We start from the raw sequence: 19,062 nt of genomic DNA on the forward strand, positions 1-19,062 counted from the left end.
CTACATCGACACCGACTGTGAACCTTTGAGCTAAACTGAGAAAAACGATTTGAATGACCAAGTGATTTAAAAATGTACACCACCAGTGTGAGCGCCCCAATTTAGTTTTGTGTAAACAGCTGTTTGGCTGTGACCACAGACTGTACGTAAGAAGTGGACTTAGACAACACAACATCCTTCATTGGTTTGTGAACTTCTGTTTTGAAGCCACGAGTTCAACATCTTGGCCGTCGCCATAAAGGCGAACAAAATGTGGCGTTCCACAGGACTCTGACCCAGGAGGCTGGTGTTTGTGTCCCATGTGAAACCAAAGTCAATGTTCTTCTCAATGACGTGGGCTACATGAGAGGTTAAATACAAAAACACAGTTATTTTAGCCCAAACCATGATCATCCTTTCCGCTACCTAACCAAGTAGTTATGTTGCCTAAACACTCAATTGTTTCTTTGATGGCATGTCATTTCAACATATTACGTGTCAGCACCACATTATGTGTTCAGAGGTTGCTGTCATTTCACGTATTTCTGTGCAATAAACACACACACACACACTCACACACAGGCAGGTAATTTGCCCATCATGAGCGTAGCGGCCCTGAGAATCGGTGGTTAATCTATATATAGTTAATCATCAGTGTGGACAGCATCACTCTAAATCACCACACACACACACACACACACACACGGAGAGATGAGGATGGATGGGTCATGGCTCGGGGTTCGGGTCAGACACAGGTGAGCGGACAGTTTCAATTATCCATCTATCAGTCTGCATTTCGTGTTGCTGAGAGGAGGCTAACCAGGTTGATGATCCCGCTTCACCAAAGGTCATGATCTTCATTGCACTGTAGACAATAGATGTTGCATGTAGTTATTTATTTTGCACGAACTGACATATTTTTTAGCTTTAGTGTTTTATAATGTGTTTTTTATTATTTTTTTAACATTTTTGTTTGTGACACAAGTACACAAATATGTGAAATCAGAAGAGGTTTGGTACAAGGAGTATGGAAATAAAAAAAACAGATTTATACAAAGACATCCTACAAAACATCTTTATTCATCTTCTACTTGCAAATATTTGACAGTTGTGTCCTCCATATCTAGTTAACCAAGTGAAACTATTATGGTAAAAAAAAAAATATATACATGATTCCCAAAACCAAAGATGCATGCACGTGAGTTACTGTAATATTGAGACATCTGTTTCTCTTTGACTCTTTTTGATTTAAATTGTAACTTCAAGCTCTTACTTTTTAGAAGCTTGACGTACAGCTAGACAACAAGCAAGATATTGCTCTGTCGCTTCGGTCTCCTCTTCTCTATATGTTTTTACCTTCTCTAGTGTGTGTGTGTGTGTGTGTGTGTGTGTGTGTGTGTGTTGAGTGCACTGGGAGACTGCGTACGTGTGCTGAGATGATCACAGTTCTTATTGTTGTTGGTATCTGGGGAGACAAGAGGCTTTGTGTTAGCCATGGTCTTTGCGATGCCACAGTGTGTGTGTGTGTGTGTATGTGTGTGTGTGTGTGTGTGTGTGTGTGTGTGTGTGTGTGTGTGTGCGAGGATGAGAGAGATGAAGAGAAAGAGCAAGCTGATCCTGTGGTTATAGACTGTTGGACTTAGTTGTACAGTAAATCCCTGTCTTTGTAAACAGATCAATAAACTCTCAAGTGTGTGTGTGTGTGTGTGTGTGTGTGTGTGTGTGTGTGTGTGTGTGTGTGTGTGTGTGTGATTGATCACATCCGAGAGCAGGCCGCAGCGCTGCGGTGTCTTCATGTTGTATGGAACAGAAAACCTCATCATTTGTTCTGCTCTGTTCTTTCCCTCTCTTCTCCTCCACTTCCGGTCTCGGCCCAGACGTCCGATTACTCGGCCATGGCCTCGCTAGCCGGCGGACTGGACGAGATGAAGAACAGCTTGGCCAATCCCGGTGGAGGGGCGGAGTTAGGAGCCAGCGTGTCGGGTCCACAGTCCTATTCACTCGTTCCAGGTAAGAACATCTGCACTCTTATCAGACTTTTTGTCACCTGATTAAAAACTAAATCAAATATTGTATATATTAGAAAAAAGAGGTTTCAACATTTTACCATCATCATTTTCTTGCCAACACACCTGAGTGTGTATTACTTTGTAACCAAAACAAAATGCCCAGTGTGGTTACATTTGATCCGTGGTAAGAAACCTAAAAATATATATATATTTTTTGCATCATTTTCGTAAATTTCCATAAAAAAAAACAGCAACCTTCAGTGAATCCTACAGTACAATAAGCTTAATTCTGCAAATCAACAACAACGACGAAGAGTCAGATTTTAGGCGAGAATATTAAATATCAAGGCTTCATTTATGCTACAAAAAATAATGATAGGATGCAAGTTTAACGCTAATTGAATCTATTGGGACTGATGCAATGCATTTTTGTTGCTCTGACTGTGTGATCACAACTAATTCCACATCAATGTATGCAAGAGAGAATTACTCATAAATCCAGTGGAAACCCCCCCGCCGACGGTGCACGGGTCCGTACGGTACAAACACACTGCAGCCGGACGCCTTTTGAGTCTACCTCAGCAGCTACATGGACTCTAAGTGATTGAACCTGTTTAAAGACATCTGTGCTTTGGATCTCAGGAGAGGCGAGAAGCCCAGAGGAAAGGAGGAAAAGAAAGGTAGAACGACGGAGGGAAAGTGAGAGTCCTCTCTCTCTCTCTCTCTCTCTCTCTCTCTCTCTCTCTCTCTCTCTCTCTCTCTCTCCATTTAAAGCGGCGCCCGGGAGAGGCAGTGGTTAATTAAGAGCAGACCTGGGAGCATTTGGCAAAGGCTTCGACCGTTCCCATCTATAATGAGGGGAATCATAGAGCTGGGAATTTGGGATATCTGGGAATGGGCTCTTTTTTTTTGTGCCCTTTGAAACCACAGAGGAATATTACCTGCAAGTCGAGAGAGAGAGAGAGAGAGAGAGAGAGAGAGAGAGAGAGAGAGAGAGAGAGAGAGAGAGAGAGAGAGAGAGAGACACACACACACACACACACACGGAGGAAAAGGGAAAGAGATTAAAAGAAAATTCCATTTCTGCTTATGCATGCAAACACACACATTCGTATTCACACACACCCGGCTTCTTAATCGTATGCATGCATTTCCATGCCGGCGTTTTCCCTCAGAATAGAGCTCCCTCTAGGGGGTTGAGACGTCTGCGTGTCCGTTGCGTCGCTATTGCACCCTTGACGTGCTGATACTCTGGACACACGCCATAGAGCAACATTTACACATTCAATCTTCCCGTTTTTTTAGGCCTTTCCAAATCTGTAGGGACATTTTTCTTTTTCTCGCTTTTACCCTGAACTTCACCCAGTCCACTCGAGTGCAAAGGGACACACGGTACACCCTTGATTCCCTGCAGGTTTGACATATGTTGCTCTGATGGCCGTTTGATGGGGAAGCGTTGGCTGGGGAGACGGTAAAAAAGAGAAAGGGGAGGCAGAGGAAGTGTGCTCGTGTAGCTGCTGGAGCGCCGAGAGGAGACTTGTACTTGTTTCGTTGACCTCTACGGCAAAGCTGTGGAGAACAGATACATCAACACAACTGGCATACATATGCACAGATACACTGCGAGCGCGCACACACACACACACACACACACACACACACACACACACACACACACACACACACACACACACACACACACACACACACACACACACACACACACCTCAGAGGATCTGGCCCTGTCTGCCCCCTCTAAGTTGGGCTGTGGAGAGTCCATCTCTCCCCTCTTCCTCCCTCTTCCTCCCTCTCCTCCGTGCCCTGTGCACTGACCCTGAGCGGATGAGTAGCCCGTCTGCACTAATGCCTCGCTGTCGCGTCAACCAGTGAGAAAAACTTTACTACGCCAAGACAGGAGAGAGGAGGCGGAGAGGGACAGAGGAGGCTGGAGTGGAGAGGGGATCTGTGGGAGAGCAACACAAGTGGGGAGGGAGGTGAAGAGCCACGTATTAAGTGAAGAGGAGAGGAGTGTGAGCGGATGAGACGCTGGAGCCTCGGTTTATTAGCAACCTGTATTTTTCTTCTCTTATCATCTATTCTCAAATTTCTGTTCGCCTGGATTTTTATTTCCATTTTCCAGGATAAGCCGAATCAGCCGGAAGTGTTTTTTAAAAAAAAATTTTATAGCAACACTATCAGCATGGCTCTAATGAGGCAATGTCAGTCGGCCGCTCCGCTGCTTTGGTCCAGACCATAGACGGTATATAAGAACTGGACGTAGTCAAGTTGACGTCACGCATTGGTTTGTTTTATTTTGGAGCCTCGAGTTCGTAATTTTGGCTTTTTGCAACCAGAAGTGTCACTCGTAAAATATTACAATTAACTTTCATGAAGTGAAAGCACACAGTGAAACGGTTAAAGTTATAGGATAAAGCCATGGACAACTCCCAGACTGGATAACATCTTGGTAGCGACCTGTCAATCACACGGTAGCCCCGCCCTAAAAGTCTGCTCCTGATGGCCATTAGAGAGAATGCAAGTTTAAGGCACTTTCCCATTGGCTTCAGATTGGAGTAAAATATCTCAATTTTGTAGGACATTCGTGGTCCCCAGAGGGTGTGTCATACTGACTAATATCCTATTTTCCTCTAGCGCCAACATGAGGTTAACAATTCAGTTTTTGTGTAAAATGGCGTGTAGGAAATGTAACGTTTCTAAAGACCAATAACCTGCAATAAATACATTCCCATCAGCCTCAGCTGTACTGTTGTGTTCAGTGCTAGTTAGCAAATGTGAGCATGCTAACACGCTACATCTTGATCACGGTATATCTGCTTAACATCAGCATGTGGAGCAGTATCATTGTAAGCATGTGAGCAAGCTGACATTAGCATTTAGCTTAAAGCGCAGCTGTGCCTGAGTATCGCCTCACAGAGCCGCCTGACCTGTGACCAAGATCAGTTGTCACAAGACTTAGTGTACAATAGACCTCACACATAAGAAGTGAACGGATAACATATCAGACAGCCAAATGGTGAGCATACACGTTACAGCCCCCCTCCCATCGCCTCCCTTTCCCAAAACTAATCAATTTGATACACAAACAGAAAAGAAAATTATAAAAGCAACCAAAACCCGACATCAACAACTGGCTGTTAAATGCTTACAGTGGCAGATAACATTGTAGAAACATATGCTTATTCTTACTATCCCACCTTCTCTGTGACCTTCAACTCTCTCACTCACATCCACTCACACACACACACACACACACACACACACACACACACACACACACACACACACACACACACACACACACACACGCATATCCACCCAAGATTAGTTCTGAATGGGACATTTTACAGTTACAAAACAAACTTGTTGGCAAAACGTTTTCTAGATTATCACAAATAAAATGTGGCCATTTTTTCTTTAGTTTGCCATTTGCCATGAGCTAATGTCAGCTGATACACCAGCATGTAATGGAAAGTAGCTAAATACACCACCTTTCCCTTCTCCTTGCTTCTCGTGTTCTCCTCTCCCTCTCCCATCTCTTCCTCCTCCTCCTCCTCCTCCTCCTCCTCCTCTCAGTTAGTTAGCAGTGGTTAAGTGGAGGGGAAGTGAATGGGATTGATGGTGTTAGCATCTGAGCTGTTTATGATGATGATAAATGTGTGTGTGCAGAGCAGGGAGGGGAGGGTGTGTGTGTGTGTGTGTGTGTGTGTGTGTGTGTGTGTGTGATGATGATGAATGGAGGGCTCCCTCTCCACGCACTTCCAATGTCTACTGCGTGCAAACATAGAGAAATGATTTGGGCCGACACACTGTCATGTAGTCTAATGCAGTTATATATCCTATCCACCAAGTGACAGGCAGAAGAGGTTAGGAACAGGAGGAGGAGGGGTAACGAGAGATGGGGCGGCGTTGGTAAATTAATAGATGTCAGTGGACAGGAAAGCGAAAAGGAAAGAACAAAAGGGAGAGGGACATCCTAAATGTGCTGCATTAACATCACAGTAAAGATCCTGCGTGAGGTGCAGAGTTTGGAGAGTTTTACACGTGAAACTGGCAGCTTCAGATATCCCGACATTGTTGTGGCTCACTGGGACACTTGTTAATGTTACTATTGATAATGCTATTGATGACACCTGGGCTTTTCCTGATGTCACAGGAAATATCCGTCCGCTAAGTTAGTCTTGAACCTCGTCCATTTTTGAGTCCATTTCTGAGTAGAGGTGTTGGTCGCCATGATCTCCGTATCTGTGGCAGTTAAATCAAAGTATCGGCTAATAGTTCATCTGACAATGACTACGTTTACACGCCCAACATATTGCCTGGAAAAAGACAATATTGGAAATGAATATTCCACTAATATTCCCTTATATCGGATGCAGCATATTCCGATTAATGCAAAAACAACCCGTCACCGGGAGCCAGTGAATACCACGTGGACGACGTTCTCAGCTGTGATAATGTATAATGTCTAACGTCAAAATATGGAAAAGCTAAACAGCATGAACAGTTCATTCCTTCAACCCACTACTTGAAAAGGTCGGCGCTGTGCTACTTGCACACATCCGAAAACCTGTTGCTAGTCCTTCATGATGTGTGGGCTTTTCTTTTGGGCGTCTCTCCTCCAGCTTCTCAAACTATGGGATCAGTTGCTTTGTGTTCAACGCACAGAGCTGAGTCACAAAGTGGCGTAAAAAACCTTTTGAGACGCATATTCCCAAGAATCGGCATTTCCAGAATATCCAAATGGAATATGAGGTTTACATAAGCCATATCAAATTCGGAATATTGTCACATTTGGAATAAGAGTGAAATATTACATTTGAGATAAATTTGATCTCAACAAAAAAGCAAAGATTCGTTGGTTAGTGCTCTTCAAAATGTGAATGTTATCTATTTTATTGCATTTTGGGTAAGTAAGGTAAATGTCTTTGGGTTTTAGAGTATTTAGTATTGAACACCTGAAGATGTCGTCTGAGACTGGACTTGAAACGAAAAGTAAACTGATGAGGAAAATGATTTGTAGTTGTTGCCGTGAATTAATTGGTTCTGGGCGGCATGAAAACTATTTTGCATGCAGAACTGCAGAAGGCAAAAATATGACGACAATGACACAATATATATCGATAGCAGGGACGTATTGATGACAGCATACGTGTGTGTGTTTATGTGTGTGTGTGTGTGATTACAGGCCGGGACCTAGCCAGCACCACTCTGCCAGGCTACCCTCCTCATGTTCCTCCCACCGGACAGGGCAGCTACTCCACCCCCTCCCTCACAGGCATGGTACCTGGTGAGTACACACACACACACACACACACACACACATACACACACAAAACATTTTGCCACGTTTTCTGTCATCTCTCGCTAGCCGTCATCTCAGCAGATCGGATAACTGTACATACGTATCTGTTTGAATTCCCACTGGATGTGTGTGTGTGTGTCTTCAGGGGGTGTACTTAGCTTTGCCACTTCCTCCTTCTTGTCTGTCGACACTATGGCTGACAGCGTTCCCAGGGGGTGGCGTGTGTGCACATCTATACGTGTGTGTGTGTGTGTGTGTACGTATCATTAGAAACCAGCCACAGTAGCACAGCTGTCCCTCCTCAACATTAGTAATTTGTTTTTAATGAGAATCACCAGTGACCCACGACTAATTCATTCATTCCCTTCCACTCCGCCTTCCACGGCGCTTTTGTGTTTCAATCCTGGATCGCCATTCTTGTCCTCCCGCTCTCCCTCTTTCTCTCTCTCTCTCTGTCTTGCAGTGGTGATCGTGGTCAGTGTGAAACACACTGCAGAGAAATAAAAAGGGGCAAAACACAAAAGGCGCAGAAACAAAATCAAAACAATGTTGTTTACAAGTTCTTGTCTCTGTGTATTCCCAATCATCAGTCTGTGTGACACACACACACACACACACACACACACACACACACACACTCTCAGTGGACATGTAGCAACAGCACGTCCATAGACGGGTAACCCTGTCGCCCTGTCCCCCTGCGCTCACCCCGTCCTTAAGGTTTGACAGCATATTTCTGTGTGTGTATTTCTGTGTGTGTGTGCTGGCATGCGGTTGTTTGTGTGCGCCTGGTGTTTGTTTTTGACAGTGTATATGTGTGTGCGCGCGTGTGTGTGTGCGACCTTGACACCGAGCTACACGATGGGAGACCCCTGAGCCTCCTCTCACACCCCCACGCCTCCCGGCCCCCCTCTCCCTCTTTCCCTCCCCTCGTCTCCTAAACAACCTGACACGCCGCCGTCACCGCGGCGATGACAAGGGGAGGATGTTCGCACCCAGGGATGCCATGGAGACCGCATCCCGACCCCACCTGACAGATGCAGCTAAACATACACACACACACATACACACACACACACACACACACAAAGGACGGTGCGATGAAAGAAAAACTTGTTGGGTTGTACATCTAAACACACACACACACACACACACACACACACACACAGTCTCCACATCTAAATTCTTCTCAGTGAACATTGGAAGCGGCCCGAATCCTCGAGCCGACGGGAGTGACTGGAGGAGATAATCTCCCAACTTTGCTTCCTCTTGCTTCGGCGTGTTTTATCTCAGCAAATTATCCTCCTTTTTTGTCCGCTCTGTCTAATATCATACCTTCATTAAGCCAGCAACTCTCCTCTGCTATTCTTCTTCTTCTTCTTCTCTCTCTCTCTCTCCCTCGCTGCAGCAGGGGGGCTGACACTCAGAGGGGGTGTAGAGGAGCAGTGAGGCAGAACCGACAGAACGAGAGGGAGAGAGGAGGGATGGGGGTGGAGGGGGCATCGGGGTCTGTGACTGTCAGCTATGGGAGAGGGATCCCCCCCGGGAGGAGTGAAGGTTCAGGAGAAAAAGAAAGAAAGAGTGTGTGTGTGTGTGTGTGTGTGTGTGTGTGTGTGTGTGTGTGTGAGGGGGGGAATAAGAGAGCAAGTCAGCAGAGAGATGTTGAGAGAAAAAAATAGAGGAGAAGAAATGGGGAAGAATGTTGTTTTTTTGATGTGAAGGGTGACGGGCCGGCTGTAGTCGGGCGGGCCAGAGGACGAGGAGGGAAAAAATGAAGAGGAAGAGGGTGAAAGGAAGAGTGGGGAGGGGAAGACGAGAGGAACGGCAGACCCCCAGACAGCAAGCAGTAAATGAGGGAGAAAAGCTACGCCATCATCCACTGAACGAGAGGACGGCTCCAGTCTCGCTCAGCTCTCCCTCTTTAAGTCCCTCGCTCTGCAAACCGCTTTAACGGGCAGGTCCAAGCCCAACCGCTTGTGGAGCAACAACAAAAAAGTCCTCCAAACCAAGATGATTGCTTTTTTTCTTCTTCTCCCATTTAAACAAACAACTAGCGCAGTCGTCTCTTTCACGTGCACAACATGGATATGAGCGGTGCAGTCGTGTTAAAGGGAGATAAAGCCAGCAGGGATACTAAATGCTTTTAATGAGGTGCAAAACACGCTGTTTGTCAAAGCATTTCAGCCCCTTATTAACGGCTCGAACTATAACTCCACCCTGATTATACAGCACGGATGTAGCTGCACTACCACAAGAAAAAAAAGGGGGGGATACTTTGACCTATACTGTAGAGGCCTTTCTCAGGGGTCTGTTTGCAAGTGTAAAATGTCAAAAAGCTGGTAGCTCAAAAACGAAAAAGTCCAGGCTCAGTAAAAGAAAAAACATCCTAAAAAGGTCGAGGACAAAGTAAAAGAAACCAAATCATCCCCTTCATCCTCTGCTGTTTCTAACGGGCTGTTTTTCTTGTTCTGTGCTTTGCTTTCAGGTGGAGATTTTTCCGGAAGTCCGTATTCCCATCCTCAGTATTCCACATACAACGAATCCTGGAGATTTCCCAACCCCAGTTTATTAGGTAGGTGCATCCCAGATCAATGAACTTCATATTCATCCCACCTCGCAGCCCAACCCCTCGAACGTTCCCTTGTAATACGCTGTATCTTTCATGCTCCACTGTTTCGTTTTTTTCTCTTCCATCACAGTACATTTCTGTCTGTATTGTACCGTACAGTACAATACATCATCGACGCACTAATGGTCCTGTGAAAGAAAAAAAAGAGGCAATTTGGGGTGTGAATGGGATTGAAGAAACCGTGAGAGAGAGAATGAGAATGAGAAGGAACAGATTACCCGACATTTATCTGCATATCATCAGTGTTGCATATATATATATTGTGAGGAAGGTTGACCACTTATTTTTAATTTTTCATATAGTCACCCTCACATTAAAGATTAAGACCGAACCAAACTGCCACGAGCAGTGATCTGCTGGACAACAACCAGTTTATATCGATAAATATATATTAAAATAAATATATATTTTGAAATATATATCAATATATAACTCATAAATCCAGAAGAGAGATATGACTGGAGGATCCAGTCTGGTCTTCTGTTGAGCGATTATTTTCATGGATGCACTGTAGCTTAAACGTTTTTTTCTACTTCATTATAAGAGTGGGCCATGTGACGGGATATTCCCGTCATACTTTTCCATTTCACGGTGAATAATGAGCAGAAAAGATGAAAAATAAAGTCATTGTCTCGGGGGACACTTTAGCGGGGTCACGTTGAAAGGTAAAACAGTCAGCGGGTGACAGTGTAATAAAGGTCAACGGGGGAGCAGGGTCAGCGCTGCATTGACCTCTGACCCCAAACCCCTGGTCTCAACCTGCTTCCTTCCTCCCGTCTGTCCCCAGTGTTCCAGCAGGATTATGGGTCTCTCCTGGGGACGGAAATCGGCTGCTCCTCCGGCCTCTTCACCAGCCAGGCAGGACAGATGCAAGGTAGGTGGACAAAAGGAAGAGAGAGTGCTATAACTCGGGTGCATGTGCAGAGATGCATAGAGAGAGAGAGAGAGAGAGAGAGAGAGAGAGAGGAGGGGTCTGATTAACGGATAAGCGGCCGCCTCACATGAGGACGAGATGCACATCAGGAGACACTGAGAGGTTTAAAGATTGATGGCAGCGATGTAGAGGGAAGGGTGGATGAGAGTACAGGTGACAAACGAAAGAAAGGGGAGTTAAAAAAAAAAGAGAGGCAGAAGAGGAGAGAGGAGAGCGTCTGAAGTCTTGACTGAGACTAAATAGTTTGTCAGGCCGGCTTAATGCCTCACTTCCCCAAAGAGCCTCCTGAGATTACCTGGAATGTGGACAGACATAACCTGTCAACACACAGCCGGCTGATTGATGGAAGTGACAGAGACAGGTGTGTGTGTGTGTGTGGAGGCTGTTGAGTTTCTGTGTGTTCAAAGGTGAGTGAGTGTGGGTTTCTGTGTGTCTTTGGGGTTACAGTATTGAATTGACCTCCTCCCTGAGGAGAGAATAGACTCAAGGGATCAGCAGTAGTAGAGCTGTACTCAGTGTGTCAGCTTAGACTGTCACTTAGTGTGTGTGTGTGTGTGTGTGTGTGTGTGTGTGTGTGTGTGTGTGTGTGTGTGTAGAGAGAAAGACAGAAGGTGGGAGACGATGAGACGAGTGTCAGAAAGTAGACCGAGTTCATTTCATCGGTATTTTTTTTCATTAGCTTCATCAGCCCATGTCATCTCCTCCCTGCCTTCAACTACTCACATTCAAAGGAAAATATAATCTTCACACTAAATTGAAGCTGCTCATTCCACAGTTTACACTCCAGTAACCCAAAGTAGGTGAAGGATAATTCAGATTTATTACAACCTGGGTTTTACTCTGTCATATTTGCAGCCAGTAGTGACAGGAGAGGATGGAGCTAAGAACAACTGGCCGCTGAATCAGACATTTTGTTGGCGACCAAAATGTAAAAAACACACTTTGAAAGGGTTAAAGTTGTAAGATGAAAACACAGAGAGCTCGCCGTGGTAGCAACCTGTCAATCACCTTGTAGCCCCGCCCTAAAGCATACTGCTTTATGGTCTATTGGGCTCTAAATGGACCATCATTAACTAAATGAGCATCATGCTGTATTGAAGAAGACTTGAAACTAGAGATTGAGACATAAACTCATGATTACAATGTTTACTGAGGAATAAATCAAGAGAGAAGTAGAGTCATTTTCTCATAAACTTGATGGACAGTAGAGAGAATGCAACTTTAAAGCATTACCACATTGGATTCCCTTTTCAGAACCAGACGAAGCCCTCTCATTGGTAATTACATAGATTGAACTTGCCAAGTAAATTGCAGAAGTCACAAGGGAAAGAAACACGAGTAGAAGCTCAGGACACAGAAAAGGCTCTGGTCATTTTCAGATATTTCCACAATGCCATGGCCATCTGGAATGAAGTGGTGAGTGAATGTGGTGAGGAAATGGTAATGAACGTATCATAGCAAGGGCTTGTGTATCCGCAGTCCTATGATCCCCTGGTTTTCCTTTCTGAATGATGGAGACGTACTCCTTCATTCATCGGGTGGCCGGAGATACAACTCCAAATGAATGTTAGTGTTGCTCTGTATCTACTGGATTTGTAGGCATTAGGGAACTTTGTAAGGTAAACACATGTCAACGTGTGTTTACAGCTTGTTACTCTGCCCCCAAGTGGCCAACAATTGCGTTATTAAAGTTTTAAATATTCTGGTTAAGCTGTTGGTTTTGTTGCTGAGCACAATGACATCATCACCAATAGAAATGAGGCCAAAGCTACCAAAACAAGACCCAAGTTTTAATAAACTTGACTATTTTTGAGAAACTGACTGAAAGATTGTTTCTCCCTAGGGTCACCGTATTACTACAGTGCAACATCACGGGGGCCGGGCCCTGCTGCCACGGCAACAGCCTCCGCCTACGACCGCCACTGACCCCTCCCACGAAGAGAAGACGAGGATGAGGATGAGGAGGGGAGGCGAGGAGGACAAGGGGACGGATAGCACCAGCACTGCACAGTACAAACCTGCCTACGGACGGACGACAATGAGGAGGAAGAGTTCACATTTTTGACGTCAGTGAAGTTTGAGTTTTCTATGACTGACACTTAAGCCGACAAAGCCGCTGCTGGGCTGGAGACGAGCTGTGTGGGTGTGACATTACTGTGAGGACAGTAACTGCTAGAGGATGTAGGACTGATCAGAAGCAAGTGAATTTGGACCCTCCCATGATAAATCAAGGCTTTGGTATCCCTATCCTGTCTCCTATACCGATCATCTACGAATCCGAGAAGTCAGAGGACTGAAACTGTGTTGTGATCTTCGGTGGTTAAATGTCGCGTTTTTAGGTTGGAAAATAATTCTTTGGAAGAAATGATTTGAGTCGATTAGAGCAAAATCCCTTTTTTCAAACAGTGTCTTTTTATGCCCCCCAGACATCAATCAATCAATTTTCTATGCCACGCTGCGGTGAAGTAAAGACAATCCAATTCTCATAACTTCGAATGACCAAAATCACCCATTTCACGACCGCTCTGGTCTCTTTGCTGTCGATGCAACGCGTTTCCCCCGGGATCACAACGCACGATTAACGGGATGCCGCCGGTTTCCATTGGGAGTGTTCAGCTTCGCTAAGCCCCGCCCACCCACCCCGAGCTACCTGTCAAACTTTCTGCTATCTGCAATGATGCCATCAACACTGTATGGGGCTTTTTGAAACTATGGATCCTTTCAGACAGAAGCAGACGGCCTGCAACCATCTTTTTTTTGCGGACAAAAAAAAAACTAAAACCGGGCGCAAAAGCCTTCGCAAATCCGGCCTACAGTTTAATCTGTCATTACCACCTTTGCTCTTCTGTTTTGGGATTTGAAAAAAAAGGAGGAGATAAGTAGTATCTCTCTCGCTACAGCCCTCGATGCACACCGCCTCGACATGCGGAGAAACCCAAAGCTTGACGGGACGGCCGTGCTTAGTTACGGTCGCCGGGCTACGATTGGACGAACCGCTGTACCGGGGTGAGCTTCGGTTCCAGTGGCTGCGGCCCTGAGCCCGGTGTGAACCACCCAGCGTCTAACGTCCACGCATTCAAGGCGGCCGCGAGCGCCGCTGGCTGACTGACGGACAGGCCTTTCAGCAAAAGCACAGCCTAAAGTCGGAGTCCTCCGCTGTCAAATGGACAGTGAACACACTCAGACCAAAATAAAAGCCCACCGGGGAGGGGCCGCCGTACAGGGCGGTGCTATCCCGCCTCCCCCAGCCAAGACGTAGACCGGATCAAGAGCTATTTATAATGGGAGGAGACACAGAGTAATATATTAAGAAGCTTTTCTGCGCTGCACTCCGTGATGAGAGTGAATGCCTGTTAATGATTTATAATATGTGTCACGCTGTTGTGCTAGAATAGTGATGATGATGATGATAATGATGATAATGATGACGATGCAGTGAAATATGAAATCTTAAAAAAAAAAAAAAACGTTCCATATGACAAGAAGTCTTTGTTTATGAACATGAGTTTCCTGTTTATAGTTTGTCGCCTGGTAACAGTTGACGCAGGTGCCATTGAATAAAAAGACGCCATTTTTATCTGCTTCCTGAATATTGATAAGAGGAGCCAGGAAGCAGCGGCACCCTCTCTTTCTCTCTCTCTTTCTAGTTCTCTCTCTAAACTCCCCAAAGATGGGCCCCCCTAGTGGATCGGCTGACTAACTACAAAAGCACAAAGAGACTCAATCATCATTTAAAAAGGCGCCATTTTGCTTCTTTTTTTCACTTCCTTTTAGAACATTACTTCTTCTTCTTCTCCCCCTTTTGAGTGCGTGTCCTTGTGCTTGTTTGGCATCCCAAAATGGTTTCTATAAGAGGATTACTTTTCGTGCGAAAAGAACAAACAAACAAGCGTTTTTATTTGCGTTGGTCTCCTCCATCAGTTCTGCGCTGTGACAATGTATGACACCGGGGTCGAGGCCTTACCCATCACGTACAGACAGAGCAGGACAGGTTTGCCCTTCGGCGCTGATCTGAAATCTGTGTGTTTTCCCTCTGAAATGTGCTATTTTTCCTCTTTGTTTTCCTTTGAGGGCCCACGGTGTTGATCTCGTGAGAGGGCACTATCTCCCCTGAACATGTACGCAGCTTCCTGTCTCACTTCTGTCCATACAAGCCTTGTACAGTAATCAGTGAACAAGAAGAGAAGTCACAATGTCGATAGCGATTTCAGTTATTCACATTTTAGATTTTAGTGATGAAGCTTCCTTTATGATAAAAAACAAACAAACAAAAAAAAAGACCAAGAAGTGTGTGGTGTTGTTTTAGCCATCGTCTGCGAAATGTTTACATATTTTTTTTTTTTTTTTTTTTGGTATGCGTGGCTGACCGTAGCGCTTCATTGCTACTGTGTAGTTTTATTAGCGGACAGATTGAAGGCACCAACTCTGCAGCGTGAGACATGAACATAAAGCTATATATATAAACGCATACCTATGAACACTGAGCGAATTGTTAGTTTTTCAAAAATCTTTGTTGTTTCTGGGTTTTTTGAAATAGCGATAGAGTGGATCCTTTCACATTTGTAGACCTTAAACGTTGTGCCGAACACAACCCTGAAGCAGATTCTTATGACGGCTCGCCTGCTGTGCTGCCGGCGCGCACCGCAGCAGGGGCCCTTCCTTATTTCTGTCTTTCTCTCTCGATCCTTCTGAGGCATTATTGAACCTGAACCACACCAGCTGAAAACAAGGACAGTGCCTTTAGTTTTATATGTCAACCCCCCCACCCCCACCCTGCCAACCTCCCGACTGACCACGCATCCCTGAAACAAGATTCAGCGTCCGTCCCTGTAACTCCTCACACAAAAAACGCTGCCCATCACGGCGCTGGGCTGTCGGTTATACGAAGCCTTCCACGAGCAGGTAGCGACCAGTGAGCTCTGGCCTGTAGCCCTGATCCGGCACCCGGATACTCACTCAGCACACACATGACAGTCACAGACTCGTGTTGAACTCATTCGATGCAAAAAATGAACAATCTGCGAACGACATCATGCGGCTGGAAAGTAACAAAAACCTAAATATGTCTGTTTTCATGAAAGTTAAGGGAAGTGAATGTGAAATCAAAAGGTGGCCCAGGACCAATCCTCGCTCATCAGCAGTGCTGCCTCTGGGAGCCTGGAGATATACATCAGATAACAGTTTGAATTGCTATTATTGCTGCAATTTAGCTTCCAGCCACCAGTGGCAGCACTGAGTCAAGGAGCAAGACGGGATTCCTGCTGTTAAATGTCTTTAAAAAGGTGCAATAAGCATTAACGTAGCTGCAAAAGAGTGTCTGCTATGCGAAGACATAGCGGAGGAGTGACATTCAGCTGACAGACCTGCGGCGACCGAACGCGTCGTCGCTGGGAAGCGCGGCGCTCGCCCTCCGCTTCCCGCTCAGGTTAGCACCGTTAGCTCTGTCAGCACAGTTTGCCGTTGTTTAGCATTTTTCGCACCGTTTAGCTGCGGGCCGCCAGCTCAGCCGTCGCCATGTTGAGAGCCGTCCAGAGGCAATGCTCACAATAAAAGAGTTATTTTTTATTTATTTTTATTTTAGCCATGCAGCTATTGCATGGATTGATATTTGGCACAAACTGTTATGTTCCCCATTTGGCACAAATTTATCCTAATGACTTCCTATGATTTTTTATTTTTATTTTTGAGCAACTAGCAGGTTGGCACAGGGTTTTAAGTGACTGAAATTTCGGGATGAATATCCATGCAGGGCCGTGATACGTGATGTGTCGCCTCGGATCAGGGCCAAACAAAACCCACTGGCTGGAAACGGAGTGAAATAAAAAAGGCACAAAATACACACAAAAAAAGCCAAGTAAGTGACAGACATGTTACAAGTCTGTCCATTAATATTGCTTTTTTTAAATAATTATTATTCAACCACAGCGTCTTATACATGAATCTCACCCTTTTTTTTCCACACACACACACACACACACACACACACACACACACACACACACACACACACTACTGTAAACATGACGAAATATTGATTGAGAGTCGTTCTCCTTGAGGGGCTGAATCCAGCCGTGCCTCCCGTGTCCGCTCGTGAGAAGAAGCGGCGACACCAAACCGGGGGCCCAAACTCCTTCTCCGGCGTAGCCAGGAAGCCCGGCCACACGCTAACAGGATTACTTGTCCAACTATGCATCTCGTAGTGACACAGCTTGCCTTGCCATTGCTTTGACCTAATTGGCTCACGAGGGGAGACGGAGCCGGGCTCTCATTGGGCCGCCGCCGTCTTCGATTGGCAGCCGTGACATTGACTGCAGCGATGGAGGGTGGTGGAGGTGGGGCTGTCGTTGTGGGTGGTACTGTAGGAAGCATGGGCGGGCAGAGGCCACACACACACATACACACACACACACACACACACACACACAAAAATATAGGTACAGACACACACTCTCTCCCTCCCTTTGTCCTTTGCCGAGAGTGGTGATCGCCCCTCCTCTCGTGGCCCATGTGTTCCCCAGGGGAGGCCAAACCTGCTGTGCCATCAGAAGCTCAACCCCCTGCACCCCCCCCCCCCCCTCCCTCAGCCCTAATCTCATCATATCTCACGCACTCGTCTCCCCTCTTGCTCTCCTCCCCTCCTGTAGCACTGCCACACCACCAGGATTAGGAATATTAAAAGTATTCTGTTGATTTCAGGCCTGTGACCTTCTTCATAAAAAGTCATCCCTCTTATCTCCCCCCCCCCCCATCTCTCTTTCTTACTTACTTTCCCCTCTGACTACTCGGACGCCTCGCTCACTGTCCTGTCGGACATTCTCCATGAGCAGGGTGCCAAAGCGAGGTCATTTCAATGGCAACATTGCTGCCGGTAATCTTCAATTGGCCAAGAACATTCTGCGAGATGGCATCTGGTGCGTCTGCAGAGCGATTAAAACACACACAAAGAAACAGCAGTTTCAGATCAAACAGAGACGTTTCATTTCCAGTTTACTGTCCATGAAAATTCAAATCGCATCCTGAGTTGTTTTTCTTTGTTTTTCTTTTATCCCAGCTCCAAATCAAATAGGAAACTGAAATAAATGCAAATTACTTTTTTTTTTTTTCTTCTTTATTATGATTTCTCAGCAAGTGTGCACCGCCCGACTGTATCTCAATATGAAATCCATGAAGATGGCTACTGCCTCCATGAAACCTGAGGGGATTTCAGCATCACATCTTGACAGCAATTAGTGGCACAATCTGTTTCATGCTTGCTGATATAACTAGGCTCTGGACAGATCTCATACTGAAGTGTTACAATGTTCTGTACATCTTAATATTATTCAACTGTGGAAGAGGAGACATACACAGGACTCAGCCTACACAAATCAACTGTGCTTTTTAAGCAGATGTTTCAATCAAAGTAAAAAAAAAAGAAGAAAAAGATAACATGATTTTTCACCTTACTGTGGCCTTTCGTGTAACAATCTGGAGTTTTTTTTGTGTCCATGGCTTCCTATCTGGGGTGTTAAAGAGATATTTATATCTGTGACGTTTCGTTAAAAAAAAAAAAAAGAAGAAGAAAGAAATACATCCGAATGCGAAGACGAAATTAGGTTTCAACGATTCAGCTTCTTCGAAATCAAACGCGACAAAAAAAGAAGACATATCTGTAACATTCACCAAAGCCTGTGATGCCTGTTTTAAATAATAGATTCTTGTACAAAAAACCCACATATAAAATAGCAGAAAAGACTTACAGATACAAACACAAAATGAAGATAAAGAAATGCCTTCAAATATTCTGGACGGGAGGATCTAAATAAGAAAAGAAAAAAAAGAAATGCTTCTTTAAGAAAATGTGTATGTTTTTTATTCGATTTTCTAGTAGTTGCAAACAAAACTTGGTGTTTTTTCTCTTCGTGTGTTGCGTGTTGTCTTAATATTTGAATGTATTTTACTGCAGTGCGAATTTGCCAAAGATGTCATATCACTTGATTTCTCTCCTTTTTTTCTTTTTTTTTGGGGTGGGGAGGGGGTTCGTTTTTTTGTTCCTGAATTGTGACCAATTTTGTTCAGAAAACTGGAAATAAATGTTAAATTTGATATTATGCTTATTTTTCATATTCCTAACGTTGATATTACCGTTATTTTACTCCCTGGGTTTGAGTTTACTGTGAAATATTAAATTGCAGTTTGCTTGATGCAT

General features: G+C 45.0%; 1 protein-coding gene across 2 annotated transcripts in view; it reads left to right on the forward strand.

Moving 5' to 3' along the window:
- pax5 (paired box 5) overlaps positions 1–12,800 on the forward strand; it is a gene marked incomplete at both ends in the record, with an annotated part of 47,198 nt that extends 34,398 nt beyond the window's left edge. For both annotated transcript variants that reach the window (XM_079219726.1, XM_079219727.1), the window contains 5 exons: positions 1,857–1,989; positions 7,195–7,296; positions 9,797–9,883; positions 10,728–10,814; positions 12,718–12,800. In XM_079219726.1, coding sequence (XP_079075852.1) covers positions 1,857–1,989; positions 7,195–7,296; positions 9,797–9,883; positions 10,728–10,814; positions 12,718–12,800 — 492 coding nt within the window. The remainder of the gene's footprint in view (positions 1–1,856; positions 1,990–7,194; positions 7,297–9,796; positions 9,884–10,727; positions 10,815–12,717) is intronic.
- Between the last annotated feature and the right edge of the window lie 6,262 nt (positions 12,801–19,062).

The sequence above is a fragment of the Taurulus bubalis genome, assembly GCF_910589615.1.
Source record: "Taurulus bubalis genome assembly, chromosome: 6".
NCBI classification, from domain to species: domain Eukaryota; kingdom Metazoa; phylum Chordata; class Actinopteri; order Perciformes; family Cottidae; genus Taurulus; species Taurulus bubalis.